We start from the raw sequence: 15272 nt of genomic DNA, 5'->3' as shown, positions 1-15272 counted from the left end.
AATTAAATATTGATAGGTTTTTTCCTCCCAAATAATAAAAAACAAAATATATAAGTTTATGGCCAAATTAAGTAATTTGACCTTATGCCCATCTCTGCATTTTGGTGATGTATGGATTTTTTTTTTTTTTAATTAACAAAAATAAGAAAAACAAGTTTAAGGAATTTTCCAGGACTTTAAGGAAGTGATAAAATTTTTCTGTTCACAAATTTATCCTTCTTCTGTTTGTTATTTCTGTATGTGTGCTTGACGAATTTAAAGGTTATACTATTTGATTTTTGTTTGAAGTCTTTGTTGTATATTCTATATTCCTGATTTGTAAGTTACTTACACATATGTAAAGTTTTTTTAACTACAGAAATAATTCATATTTTGGAAGGTGAAACTTAGTCATAGATTTTTTTTTTTTTTTAAGTTTATTTGAGAGACTGTGTGTGCACATGAGCAGGGGAGAAGCAGAGAGAGGGGCAGAGAGAGAGGGATGAGTGGAGAGAGAGAATCTCAAGATGCAGATCATGACCTGAGCCAAAATCAAGAATCAGACCCTTAATTGACTGAGCTACCCAGGTGCCCCCCAAAGATAGCGTTTCTGGGTGGGCACAATATTTTCTGAACCCTTTTATGTACATACTACTTTTCTCAGTTTTTGCTACAGAGAAACCTAATAATCCTAATTTTTTATTTTCCTTCCAAAAATTTTTATGTAGGTATAGATATATCTATATCTTTATGACTTGATGTCCATCTTGAGAAATTTCATTGGTTTCTTAAGTGTTTTAATAATCCTCATCATTTTAAGGATAGGTTTTATTTGTCACTTTACAACAAATCTTTGATGAAAGGACTTTTTTCTGGTAGTATTTTCTGTAGTATTTTCTTTCTAATGGAGGTATGTTTGATACTTGAACATTCAGTGAAGGTTGACCAGCAGTACTGTTTGTAATTGAAATTTTGAGTCATGTTCTACCAATGGTTGATTTCTGATAGAAACCTCTAGATAACTTCCTTTTGACACTCTTTGCGTGTATTCTAAATGTTTTGCTCAAATTTTCTAGGAAGATTAAAATCTCTTGTAGGTGAAGACTGCTCCCTTGAGAAAAAAACCCTTGGGAAATAAATAAATCTCATTAGAAGCATTGCTACAATAAAATAAATGAAAATTGTGCATTTTTCAGTGAAATACCTGTCATTCATTTTACAGGAGATAGTTGTAATCATTGGATGTATTTTAGTGATGCAACCAAAACAAAAAATGGATGGGCCAATGAATTGTTACATGAATTTGAGTGCAACGTTGAAATGCTTAAGCAGGCTGTAAAGGATCATAATGTAGGTTCACCTCCTAAATCCCCAACACATGCCTCTCCCCAGCACACACAAACAGGTATTTTACCTATAACAACATTATGGCATTCCCCTGATAGTGTGTGTGTGTGTGTGTGTGTGTGTGTGTGTGTGTGTGTGAGATCATGATAGGATATTTTCTGTAAATTTTTTGTAAAATTTAATTAATGTCTAAAAATTCTGCACCTTCTTCAGACCATAGGCTTATGGACCAAAAGCACTTCTTAAATTGACATGACCAATAAGAGTAATACCCCGTTAGAATGTTTGAGATTGTTAAATGGCTGATAGGTCTCTCTTTTTAACAAGAATTTCTGGTAAAAGTTATTGTATAAGAATATCTTAAATGTGGTATATGACTCATGTTTAAAGAATAATCACACAAAAGAATAATCATTATAATAACAAATTCCTGCATCAGTTTATATATATTTTCACATATATTATTTTGTTTGACAAATTAGAGTTCATGTGTATTTCTAGTAGCTGTCTTAACAAAAAAGTGATTGTTAAAAATCATTTGCCATAAATTGAAAGTTTTTTTCTTATTTCCCACAGAGAAAGACTCGGCTCTGAAAGGGACTTCCAGATCACCTTCAGTATTATCTCAGCAGTCCAAAGCTAAGTTAATGTCTAGTTCTGTTGTGGTTAGACTTGCAGATTTCAATATATACCAGGTATGATTCATTTTTAATTAAATCTTATGATAAAACATCTTCTGCAAGCAACTCATATTTTGTTTTAAATGTTTATTTATTTGAGAGAGAGTGGGGCAGGGGCAGAGAGAGAGGGAGAGAGAGAATCCCAAGTAGGCTCCGTGCTGTCAGCACAGAGACTGAGGTGAGGCTTAATCCCACAACTGTGAGATCATGACCTGAGCCAAACTCTTAAATGACTAAACCACCCAGATGCCCCTGCAAGCAACTCTTATAAACTACTGCCACTCTTTTATTTAAAAACATCTTGGCCAGTTTTGTGAAATGGCTAAATTAGACAGGATAGAAGATATCCATTCATTAATTTTTGTTTATATGGTTATACAGAATTAACCAAACTGTGAGGTCAAGAGCATAGTCCTCCAGTCTGCCAAATCTGCACAAGACTTCTCACAGCAACTGTTTGGGAGTCTCCCCTAAGCCACCTTCAGATTCAAGAATTCATTGGAATAAATAATAGAATTCACTGAAATAAGTTATGCTAAGAAGCACATTTATACTAAGAATTACATATATTACAGGGAAGGATGTAAATTGGATTCAGCCATAGGAAGAGAACCTGGATTGGGCTAAGAGGGTTCCAAATGTGGAACTTCCTTGTCCTCAGGGCACAAGGAACAATATACATGAAGTATACATAACAATATACATGAAGTATTACCCTCATAGATGAACTCAGTTGTTAGATACCAGGTGACCCAAAGCCTCCAGTCTCTGAAGACTACTAAGACTATCAAGTATGGCCAACCTCACTCTTAGTCATCACTGTAAGCATAAACTGTCAGTTGTCCCAGGGATCTACCATGAATAGGGAATTCTAAGAATTTAGAATTACTTCCCAGAAGCAGGAACAAAGGCCAGACCTCTCTTAGGAGATCAAATTCCTTATTACACAATGCTCTTAGTGGAAGAAACTAAAATATTTTTTTGCCTTATTGAACTGAGTATTGGCTATCTTGTGAACATAATTTCATGGCTAAGAATTCTGTCCATTTATATTGTTCAGGCTGTAATCATACAATATGGTATAATATTACAGTCCTTGAGACCAACATAATAGACTATAACATTCTTTAAAAATAAACAATTTCAGATAACATGTTATCATTTATGAATTGTTCTGGTTTATTTTGATGAGTCTATGGCTTTGAGACTTAGTTTTATCTGAAAATTTTTTATTTTACTCAGTGGTTTTCAGCTGGGGTTGATTTTATACCCTAGGGGACATTTGGCAATGTCTGATGACATCTTTGGTTGTCACAACTGGAGGAGGTTGTTGCTGACAAGTAGTGGGTAGAGACCGGTGATGCTGCTAAACATTGTGACAATGCACTGCACATTGTTAGCAGTGCCAAAACCAAGAATCATCTGGCCCCAAATGTCAGTAATGCCAATTTTGAGAAACCTTGATTACGCATTATTTTCTTATTGTACAATGGCTTCTTGTTTTACACTCCATATATAATGCATCTTATTTGAAGCTAGAAGATGTAAATAAATTCATATAGAAATAGCAGAGGCGAATCACCCATAATCCCAAGTAGTTGAGGGTGAAATAAAGTAAAGAAATCCCACATATACAGAGCACCTTGGTGGCTCAGTCGGTTGAGTGTCCGACTTCAGCTCAGGTCATGATCTCACAGTTTGTGAGTTCGAGCCCTGTGTTGGGCTCTGTGCTATCCGTTCAGAGCCTGGAGCCTGCTTCAGATTTTATGTCTGCCCGCCTCCCCCCTTCCCCCGCCCACTCACATTCTGTCTCTTTTCTCTCTCAAAAGTAAATAAATATTTAAAAAAAAAAAAAAAAAAAAAAGAAATCCCACATATACAAATACACCAGAACAAAACAAATAAAAATAACTGAAAGAAAATAGTATGTTTATATCAATTTGAGTAACCTTTTAACTATTGAAGGAAAAAGGAAGTAAGCTATTGTCTATTAAAATAAGTTGATACTTTGAGGTGAAAAGGATTTGTTTCCATATATGCAAAGAAAAACTTCTTAATTAGATAATGCAAGGAACTGACTTAAATTTATAAAGTCTATACAAGGTTTCAAAGGTTTTATTAGCAATTTATACAAGAGAAATATTCTACTTCATATGAGAAATATACATGTTTGTTGAATGAATGAAAAAAGTTAACCTTGAGATACATACCTGAATATATACTAAACAAGTACAAATAAATGAAATTGATAAAACTATTGGTTGAACTGGGGGAAATTAGTATATACATTTTTTTATGTAAATTCACCATTTTCAGGGGAGAGTGAAAAAGTGTAACAAGAACCGTAAAACTCGTAGTCTTTTTAGAAGACAGTAAGTGAGGGGTGCCTGGGTGGCTCAGTTGGTTGGGTGTCCGACTTCAGGTCAGGTTATGATCTTCCGTCCATGAGTTCGAGCCCCGCATCAGGCTCTGTGCTGACAGCTCAGAACCTGACGTCCCCTTTCTCTCTGCCTCTCCCCCACTCACGCTCTGTCTCTCTCATAAATAAATAAACAAACAAACATTAAAAAAAAAACAAGTGATCAAACTATTTGACAGAAGAATTTGTAGTTATTTTTAGGTTAATCTTTAATGTAAAATATGCATAACATGAAATTTACCATTTCAGCCATTTTTTAAAATTGAGGTATAATTGACATGTAACATTATTAGTTTCAAGCATACAATGTAATGACTTGATAACATTTTAGCTATTTTTAGTTGTGCATTCATTCTCATTGTTTATTCACATAGTTGTACAACCATCACCATTATCTATTTCTGTAATTTTTTTATTATCCCAGACTAAAACTCTATATATAGCTAACTTTTTCCTGATAATAAATTATGGTAACAAATTACTGTAAAATACCTACCAGGGAAGCAGTCTATTCTTGAGGACTTGGATCTGTGTCCTGACTCTCCCATTTACTTACTTCTGTAATAGAAATACTCTGATATTTTAAGGCTTACAATAATAAGTTTGCAAGGACCTTACTAAAGAGTTGATTTTGTAACTGATAATACTTCAAAGGGGCTATAGGTTTTCTGAATAGTTGATTGGTGTTATTAAAAATGATTTAATTTGAAGTTAAATATATAATAAAGTTTGCATTGGAAATTAACCATTAATTAATTATTTGAAGTACTTTTAGGAGTTTGAAGTGATGCCCATGTGGCATAAATTGTTTGGAAAGAGCTTTATTCAGTGTTACTTCAATATACTTAATTATTTCTTCAGGTCTCTACAGCAGAACAGTGTCGTTCTTCCCCCAAAAGTATGATTTCTTGCAATAAGAAATCCCTGTATCTTCCACAAGAAATGTCAGCTGTTTATATAGAATTCACAGAATATTACTATCCAGACGGAAAGGATTTTCCAAGTAAGAGAGTTTCCTGTTTTGTTATTATTTGTCCATTACTTGGGAAGTTGTTTTTTGGTTTTTGGGTTTTTTTTGCTAAGTTTTCAACTTTTATAAATGTGAAAAAAAGAAACAAAAGCCCATTGTTCTTTACACTTGTTCTCATTGTTTTTAGTATATAACTCTATATAGCATTTTCTTACATGTTCTTGCTGTTTGTTCATATTTTTTTTTCTCTCACTAGCTTGTAGCATCCTTAATGTTGGGAATCATGTAGTAGTCATGCTTCATTTTATCCCTGAGGCTTGACTCATTTCTTTACTAGTAGCTGTTTGTTAAATGAAAGAATTTATGAAAGTTAGTTTATTTGTAGAATAAGGTCATTTTTTTCCATTAGTCAAAACCTATTTATATTTCAGCTATATAAAATTCTATATTTCTTTGAAAAATTAATAATGCATTTATTCTTTTAGCTATAGAGAATTTTTTTGGCTGTTTTATGCACAAATGTATATTTTGGACAACTTTTGGCACTTGTCTTTACTTTGAACATTGAATTACATGAATTTTGATTTGTAAGCTATTTTGGGGTCCTAAAGTGAAAATGATTATGCATTTGTGTTCTTTGAATGCTAAATTTCTATGCGATTATCTGAGTTCATCTCATAGTTTTTCAAAATAAAATTGGCCTTTGTTTATATGGTATCTTTTCTTTAACTGTTTAATTATTTAATCCTTGTTTGTGCCAAAGTTTTGGGATCTAATTCTCACCATCTTCATGCTTTTCAGCGGTCTTTTGTGTATTTCTTGTTTATCCTTTCTACCTTCCTGACCAAAACAGTGAGAAAATTAAAAAAGGTTAAGACATTTGCTTAGCACCTTAGTAAAATGGCACAGCTGAGATGTGGGTCTTCTAAATCAGAATTCATGTGTCTTCCCCCCAGGCTGCAGCTATATTACACTGCCTTCCCATAATATTCACAACCATTTGTCTGTAACTGGAGAATCCCATTGTTTCCAGTCCTCCTTGCTCCTTACAAATAAGTGTTTTCCTTAAGTAATGCATCACTGAGTTAGTAATTCTTCAGAGCGAAGACTAGTTTCCAAGATTTCTGATTTCTAATCTAGGTTTATTTATTTCTATCATTTTTATTAACACGTGCCATAGGAATTGTAATCTTATTCTATAGTATATATTTTTTCTGATAAAAACATTAAATTCCTTACAGCAGTTTAAAGCCTAGCCCCCTAGATACTTAGGAATGGAATTGCTAGGTTATGTTTAACTGTGTTTAATTTAACTTTTCACTATGAAAATTTTCAAACATATACAAAGGTACAGGGATCCATTTTCAGTCCTTATATTTCATCTCTTTGTTAAGCAACCCACCTTTATAAAAATATAACTTTTAAAATAATTGTAAATGTAATATATGTTATGTTATTTAAAAAAAGAATATACCAAAAATAAAAAACTGGCCACAAGTCTACAGTTTAGAGACAACTTCTGCTAAAACATAAATGTATGGATTTGTTAGGGCTGCCATAACAAAGCACCACCGACTGGGTGATTTAAACAAAAGACATTCATTTCTTCATAATTTTGGAGGTTGGAAGTTCTAGATCAAGTGTCAGCAGGGCTGTTTCTTCAGAGAATTCTTTTTTTGTTTTTACTTATTTTTGAGACAGAGTGAGACAGAGCATGAGCAGGGGAGGGGCAGAGAGAGGGGGAGACACAGAATCTGAGGCGGGCTCCAGGCTCTGAGCCGTCAGCCCAGAGCCCGACGTGGGGCTCAAACTCACGGAGTGTGAGATCATGACCTGAGCTGAAGTCGGATGCTCAACCGACTGAGCCACCCAGGCACCCCTCTTCAGAGAATTCTTATTGGCTTGTGGATGGCGGTCTGTTCACATGGTCTTTGCTCTGTGTGTGTTTCCTGATGATGCTGATCATACTATATATACTAGGGCCCATCCATATGAACTCATTTTTACTATAATTGCCTCTTTAAAAGCTCTGTCTTCAAATACAGTCATATTCTGAGGTACCCTGGGTTAGCATACCAGTTTTGAGGGGACAGTTGAGACCATACAGTAAGTATAGTATTGCTCGTCCTGTTTTTAATGTATGTGTTTCTTTTGCATATTTGATTTACATCCTGTACCCTTCTTTTAAGTTCTTTTTTTTTTTTTTTTTTTTTTAAAGTTTGAGAGAGAGCAAGTGTGAGTGAGAGAGAGTAAGTGGGGGAGGGGCAGAGAGAGAGGCAGAGAATCTAAAGCAGCCTCTGTGCGGTCAGCGGGAGCTGACACAGAGCTCTATCCCATAAATCAGTAGATCATGACCTGAGCCAAGATCAAGAGTTTGGACACTTAACCAACTGAGCCACCTACACGCCCCTACATCCTTTCCCTTTGATGATATGAGAGTATTCCAGGTTTCTACAGGTTTATTTAAGTATCTTTAATAACCATATAATAATCTATTTCATAAGTAGACCCCTGTTGGAAACTACTTGTAGTACTTGTACTACTATGTGTAGATTTTTCTACCGCTTAGTGTACCAGTTTCTTCCTCTGTCCCAGATCTCCACAGCCCGGATTCTTCTTTCCTTCTGTGTTACAGCTTTGGGGACTACATTTGCTCTCTAGTCCTCTCTGTAGCTGTCATCATCACTCATTTTATACTTGAGAGGCCTTCTTTTTCCTTCCTTCCAGAGTATGATGTGACCTCTTCAACACCCCACTTCCTTTCAATTTCCAAATATAAGCACTGCCACATCCCAAGTGGATGTCTCTGTTAGACTTGAATTACATTTTTCTACCTTTGTGTCTGTGTTGAGTAAAAACCTACAGACATTTTATTATTTTTGTGCTTAACACCATACACAAAATATTGTTGGCATTCAGTGAATCTTTCCTGGAAGAAAATGAATGAATGAGTGCAAAAAAACGTCCTATTTAGGACATAGTTATAATGCTGTCTTTTTAGTGATATCCTATACCTTGGATTTATTTTCCTTAAATTATTGTTGTCTAAAAAATCTAGATATACATGCTATTTGCTTTACTAGAAGTGAGTAGGCTTGAATGTTTGGGATAGAAGATTTTTTATCAAGATGCTCTGAAAACAATAATGGCTTTTATAGTGTAAACAAAAGGATTTAAGAAAGAGGTGTATACTCTAATTGTGAATATTAGTTTAATATAAATTAGCACTAAAACACTTATCCAACCCCCAGGCATTCTAATATTTGAGGAGAGCTATGAAAAAGGAGTATATTCCTTTTATTATCTAGTAGATACTTGAATTTTTACTTTGCACCAAGCGCTATTCTAGGGTTAGGATTAAGTGGAGAATAAAACTGCATGGCCCCTCCTCCCAAAGGAAACCTGCCTGTTCACCACTTTCATAAGAAATTAGTCATTAGACTCACTTCTCTTATTTTAGAGGATTCAGATTATCATTCAGGTAGGAAAAGTCCTTACAGATACTAGGAAGTGAGATCTAAACATTGTTTCCTATTTATAGATAGTTTTAGAATAAACAATATATTTTGCAGTTAGTGAAGCATAGAAAAATGTTTTTTGTCTGTCTAAATGTATTCATTATCATCCACATGTGTCACTTTAATTTTGTAAATAAAATTTCAAAACTTATTATCTTAATTTAAAAAGAATAAAAGTTAAAAATGTTTTTTCTCGGGGCGCCTGGGTGGCGCAGTCGGTTAAGCGTCCGACTTCAGCCAGGTCACGATCTCGCGGTCTGTGAGTTCGAGCCCCGCGTCAGGCTCTGGGCTGATGGCTCAGAGCCTGGAGCCTGTTTCTGATTCTGTGTCTCCCTCTCTCTCTGCCCCTCCCCCGTTCATGCTCTGTCTCTCTCTGTCCCGAAGATAAATAAACGTTGGAAAAAAAAAAAATGTTTTTTCTCAGGGAAGATTTAGACTATCTGTTCATTAAAAATCTTTAAAATTTTTTTTCTCCACAGTTCCATCTCCCAACCTTTATAGCCAACTGAATGCACTACAGTTTACCGTGGATGAAAGAAGTATTCTATGGTTAAATCAATTTCTCTTGGATTTAAAACAGAGTCTTAATCAATTTATGGCTGTATACAAGTTGAATGACAATTCAAAATCTGATGAGCATGTTGATATTCGAATTGATGGCTTAATGCTAAAGGTACCATATACACAAGTGACTGTGATAACAAAACCATTTTTAGAGAAGAAAAGTTAACATCGTAATTTCCAGGATTTAAGATGGGTGTTCAAATATAAATCAACTTTATTGTAATCTTAATTTTGATTTTGAAATTTTAATTTTAATTTTGATTTTCAGTTTAAAAAGCCTTAAGAGACTGTTTTTCCCCTCTATCTTCCATTTAACCTGTTTCATTTTGTCACTGCTCATCCATTTGGAGGTAAGCAGAAATAACATTTAAATCAGTATTTTTTCCCCTACTTCCTACCGGAGCTGATAAAATTTTTCTTTTAAAGTGGAAATTAATACAGTGAAACTTATAAATTAGATCTGGGTTTTATTTGTTCACAGTTATTCTGTTATTGATATCCAAAGATAATAGAAATTTGCTTTGTATTACAACCAAGTAGTTGATAATCTGAATCCCAGGGATATTTAAACTTTAAAGGAGCGAGGTTTTTTGTTTTGTTTTTTATGCACACTTTATCTATCTATCTATCTATTTATTTATTTTTATGAAATTTATTGTCAAATTGGTTTCCATACAACACCCAGTGCTCATCCCAAAAAATGCCCTCTTCAATACCCATCACCCACCGTCCCCTCCCTCCCACTCCCCATCAACCCTCAGTTTGTTCTCAGTTTTTAAGGTCTCTTATGCTTTGGCTCTCTCCCACTCTAACCTCTCGTTTTGTTTTTTAAAAAAACAACAGCTACTATAGTGTAGTAAATAGAGTAAGACTTGGATGAAAAATTGCAGTTTCTGGATCTGTTGGTGATACTCTAAATTTCTATACCTTTAATTTCTTCTCTGTAAAATGGGGTTATTCATAAATGTTAAAATTTCATTGCAGAAATGTTTTAAAGATTTTCTTAAAAATCTTACTATGTTCAATTATAAAAAGATGAATTTTATAAAATCACAATTATACTTTAAGACAGTTGTGTAATCTCTATATTTTCTTTTTTTTTTTTAATTTTTTTTTTCAACGTTTATTTATTTTTGGGACAGAGAGAGACAGAGCATGAACGGGGGAGGGGCAGAGAGAGAGGGAGACACAGAATCGGAAGCAGGCTCCAGGCTCTGAGCCATCAGTCCAGAGCCTGACGCGGGGCTCGAACTCACAGACCGCGAGATCGTGACCTGGCTGAAGTCGGACGCTTAACCGACTGCGCCACCCAGGCGCCCCTCTCTATATTTTCTCAATATGCACTTTTAAAACCAGTATTTTAAGGACTAAAAAAACCATATTTTAAGGACTGAGAGTAGCTATTTCTGAAAAATTAGTAAATAGTTTGACCTATATGCTTAAGTTTATTTTCTTAATAGTTTCATCTGAGAAAAGTGATTCTAATGGCATCTATCCAGTCATTCCATCCAGTCATCCCCCACATCTCTTGGATTTAAAATATCTTTGTTTCAGATTCTGTGTCTCCCTCTCTCTGACCCTCCCCCATTCATGCTCTGTCTCTCTCTGTCTCAAAAATAAATAAACGTTAAAAAAATTTTTTTTAAATATCTTAACAAAAAGTTCTTTTTTCCAAACTTAACACTTAATTCTCAAGGCATAGTAAGCTTTTAGTAATATTGATTTAGTTTTAATTTTGTTTAAAGTTGTTCTTTTCTTAGTGGTTAGTTAAGTCCTTTTTACTTGGTTTAATAAAAAGATTTGTGGGGAGAGAGTTCGTATATTATGTTTGGATAAGAAAGTAGTGTTTTGGTGGGATATACCAAAAAGAATTCCTGAGCTAAGTTATATTCTTGATTATTTTATCTTCAAGATGTATGGATTTGTAAGTTAGACTAGATTAATGTTTTTCTCTTATAGTTTGTCATTCCTTCTGAAATGAAATCTGAATGTCATCAAGATCAACCACGTGCAGTTTCTATTCAGAGTTCTGAAATGATTGCCACAAATACAAGGCACTGTCCAAACTGTCGACATTCTGATCTAGAAGCTTTGTTTCAAGACTTTAAAGATTGTGATTTTTTCAGTAAAGCATATACCAGCTTTCCCAAATCTGGTGACAATTTTAATCTGTTGCATCCAATCTTCCAGAGACATGCTCATGAACAAGATACTAAAATGCATGAAGTTTATAAAGGAAATATTATTCCCAAGTTGAATAAACACACTCTCAAAACTTCTGCTGCCACAGATGTTTGGGCTGTGTACTTTTCTCAATTTTGGATAGATTATGAAGGGATGAAAAGTGGAAAAGGGCGGCCAATAAATTTTATAGACTCTTTCCCTCTTTCCATCTGGATTTGCCAACCAACAAGGTATGCCCTGTCACAAAAAGAGCTGCAGACTTGTAATCAGGTATCTCTAAATACATCACAAAGTGAATCTAGTGATCTGACTGGACGATTGAAGCGGAAGAAGCTCTTGAAAGAGTATTATAGTACAGAATCTGAGCCCTTGACAAATGGTAGTCCAAAATCTTCAGATACATTTTTAAGATTTTCCTCTTCATCATCAGATGCAGATGTTCATGTCCTGGTTCACATTCATAAACATGTCAGTATGCAGATCAATCACTACCAGTATCTGCTCTTGCTTTTCCTCCACGAGTCACTCATTTTGCTTTTGGAGAACTTAAGAAAAGATGTAGAAGCTGTGACTGGCGCTCCTCCTAGTCAGACATCCATTTGCATTGGAATTTTACTTAAAAGTGCAGAAGTGGCTCTTTTGCTACATCCAGTGGATCAAGGAAATACTCTTAAGTCTCCTGTCACTGAAGGTGTGAGCCCAATGGTTCCTGATTATTTGCCTACAGAAAATGGAGAATGTTTGTCTTCAAAAAGGAGGCAAGTTAGTAGTGGTATAAATCAAATCAGAAGTGTAACTGTTAATCACATGTCAGACAACAGATCTATGAGTGTTGACCTTAGCCATGTCCCTTCGAAGGATCCTTTGCTTTTTAAATCAGCTAGTGATACAAATCTGCAAAAAGGTATTTCTTTTCTTGATTACTTATCAGATAAAAATTTAGGGAAAATAAGTGAAGATGAAAGTAGTGGAATTGTGTGCAAAAGTGGATCAGGAGAAATTGGATCAGAAACAAGTGACAAAAAGGATTCTTTGTATACAGATTCAAATAGTGTCTTAAACTACAGAGAAGATTCAAGTTTGCTGTCCTTTGATAATGATGGTAATCAAAACATACTTTCAAATAATTTAACTACTAGAGGACATGAAACCATAGAGTCAGTCTTTAAAGCTGAAGATTTGCTTCCAGAAACAGTTTCACTCTCTGAGAACCTAGAAATCAATCAAGAAGAAGCACCCACGGTTAGAACACTTAAATCACAGTCATCTTTCAGGTAACAACATACTATTGGAATTTGGGGGTTTTTGGTTTTCTGGGCATATGTATGTATGTGGTGGGGGGCATATTTTGTTTTTGGACAGAAAACCTCCTGACAAAATATGACATTAGAGTTAACACATAGAAGAATAGGTTTTATGTGATGTTTTTCTAATAATTTTGTCAACAGTGGAAAGCCTAAGGAACGGATTCCACCCAACCTGGCTCCACTCTGTGTTTCTTATAAGAACATGAAAAGAAGCCCCTCACAGACCTCATTGGACACCATTTCACTTGACAGTATGATATTGGAAGAACAGTTGTTAGAAAGTGATGGAAGTGATACTCATATATTTTTGGAAAAAGGTAAAGCAATACAAGTTTAATAATTCATATTAAATAATCAAATCTTAGAAGCGTTCAAGGGTTAACTGTATAATAACTTAAAACAAACTGTGTTTTGTATGACTTGGGCTTTTCTAATCCACTGTTTCTAATAATTCACTTTTATGGTATTTTTAAAAGATACTGATCTATGATGGGCACAAAATTTTTTTAAGATTGTCTTTTTCCACAGAGTTTGAGAAATAATGAAATACAGCACACTGAAAAATTAAGGCAGGTAGGTAAGAACAGAGGGTGATCACATTGATTGTAGTGACATTAACTTCAGGTAGGAGATAATTAGAAGTGGTACTGAAAGGGGAAATGAAGTGGTTGGACTGGGGTTATTCAAAGTAGGACGGCAGAGAGGGAGGCATAGCTGGCTGACCCGGAACCCGCTACGCCAACACCACAGCAGCAATGTGAAGGCTGTGCTCAGTGTTTTTGAGTTCTTTTCATACTACATTTAGGGCTTTAGTATCTCTAACATTTTATTGTGGACGTTATTTCTTATTATTTGCTAAACTAACTACAATTTAATTTTTCTTTGCTTATTGTCTTTTAAACAAGCCTTTGCTTGAGAAAGATTTGAAGGATAGCCCTTTTGGGTTAGATAAATTTAACATTGTCGGATCATTTGTATAAGACTGATTTTAATTTGTTAGTTAACTTTTTTATTATTTCAGGTATTAAAAAGAACTCAACTACGAATTACCAGAGCCTAACGGAGAGTGCAAATGCCAGTGCAAATCTACAGAATTTTGGTGAAACCTCTCCAGATGCCATCAGTACAAATTCAGAGGGTGCTCAAGAAAATCAAGACCTGGTAATCATTTCACAGAGATTCTATGAAGAGAAATGCCACCACTTTTATTTCAGATAAATATGTACAGATTTTATGACATAATTATGTAAAGTGAATTGCCATAGTAGTGAGTGACTCACTTTGCTCGTTCTACTCTTGACACTTCTCCCTTCCCTCTTACTGAATTGTTTTTCTCTGAATTTCATTTTTCTAAATCTGTTTTTTTTCGTACTGTGGAGGGGAGGTTTTACCTTTTGACCTTTATGTAGTTGCATTTAAATACACTTTGAAAACAAGATTGATGGTTGATGGTAGTCAGTCCTTCTGAGGAACTTTCTACAAAAGAAATATGTTACTGGTTTGTTGTAAGTCCTTTCCACCCAGTGAAATATTCTTACAGATGACTTAGAAAATATGTTCAGCTTTCAGTGAAAATAATTTCACACAGAAATGTTATCTGTGTGACCTAAAAAAATTCATCTCTTGACTGAATAGGAAGAAAGGAAGCTGAAGTTTGTCACTGTAATGTAATAACCAGGTTTTGTTGATCACAAGTATATTATTGGTTTTATTAGGTCACTATTGTATTTTTAGAGATTTTAGTAGTTTCCTGTGTCATTTCTTAAATTTTGTTTTGAATTACTTGGTATGCTAATATTATTTATGCAATCATTATTAGATGTCAGTTGTGGTGTTTAAAATTACTGGTGTTAATGGGGAAATTGACATCCGAGGGGAAGATATGGAAATCTGTCTGCAAGTGGACCAAGTGACACCAGATCAGTTAGGCAATATCAGTCTTCGACATTACCTCTGTAATCGTCCAATAGGTAAGACTTTAATATGATTTAAATTTGTTGTGTTTTTTACATATAACTCCTCAGCAGTTCTGTCTTTGGTATAAATGAATTCAAGGAAAATTACATTTATTTATAATAATGTGAGAGATTTGTTTTCTTAGCTTACCTTATTTTCATAAAGTATTTTGATTGTTATTAGAGGTGTAATGTGTTGAGGATGTATTCTCTAGTTTCTTTCTGTTTCTTTTGTTAAGTGCCATCGTTTTTAGTCTTCTCATTCTTTGAGATAATAGGTTTAAGAAAACAGGTCTTTTCTGTATGAAAAGAATAATAAAGTAATGCTAGAATGTCAAACTTAGCTCTA

At 34.4% G+C, this 15272-nt stretch overlaps 1 protein-coding gene across 3 annotated transcripts in view; it reads left to right on the top strand.

Annotated features, from left to right (window-relative positions):
* UHRF1BP1L (UHRF1 binding protein 1 like) overlaps positions 1 to 15272 on the top strand; it is a 107707-nt gene that overhangs the window by 66974 nt on the left and 25461 nt on the right. For all 3 annotated transcript variants that reach the window (XM_030323476.2, XM_030323477.1, XM_030323478.1), the window contains 8 exons: positions 1202 to 1384; positions 1903 to 2021; positions 5287 to 5428; positions 9393 to 9586; positions 11437 to 12935; positions 13110 to 13285; positions 13990 to 14129; positions 14788 to 14938. In XM_030323476.2, the coding sequence (XP_030179336.1) occupies positions 1202 to 1384; positions 1903 to 2021; positions 5287 to 5428; positions 9393 to 9586; positions 11437 to 12935; positions 13110 to 13285; positions 13990 to 14129; positions 14788 to 14938 (2604 nt within the window). The remainder of the gene's footprint in view (positions 1 to 1201; positions 1385 to 1902; positions 2022 to 5286; positions 5429 to 9392; positions 9587 to 11436; positions 12936 to 13109; positions 13286 to 13989; positions 14130 to 14787; positions 14939 to 15272) is intronic.

The sequence above is a fragment of the Lynx canadensis genome, chromosome B4 (genome assembly GCF_007474595.2).
Source record: "Lynx canadensis isolate LIC74 chromosome B4, mLynCan4.pri.v2, whole genome shotgun sequence".
Classification (NCBI taxonomy): domain Eukaryota; kingdom Metazoa; phylum Chordata; class Mammalia; order Carnivora; family Felidae; genus Lynx; species Lynx canadensis.
The sequence above is the reverse complement of the archived record's forward strand: the minus strand, read 5'-3'. Positions and strand labels throughout refer to the sequence as shown.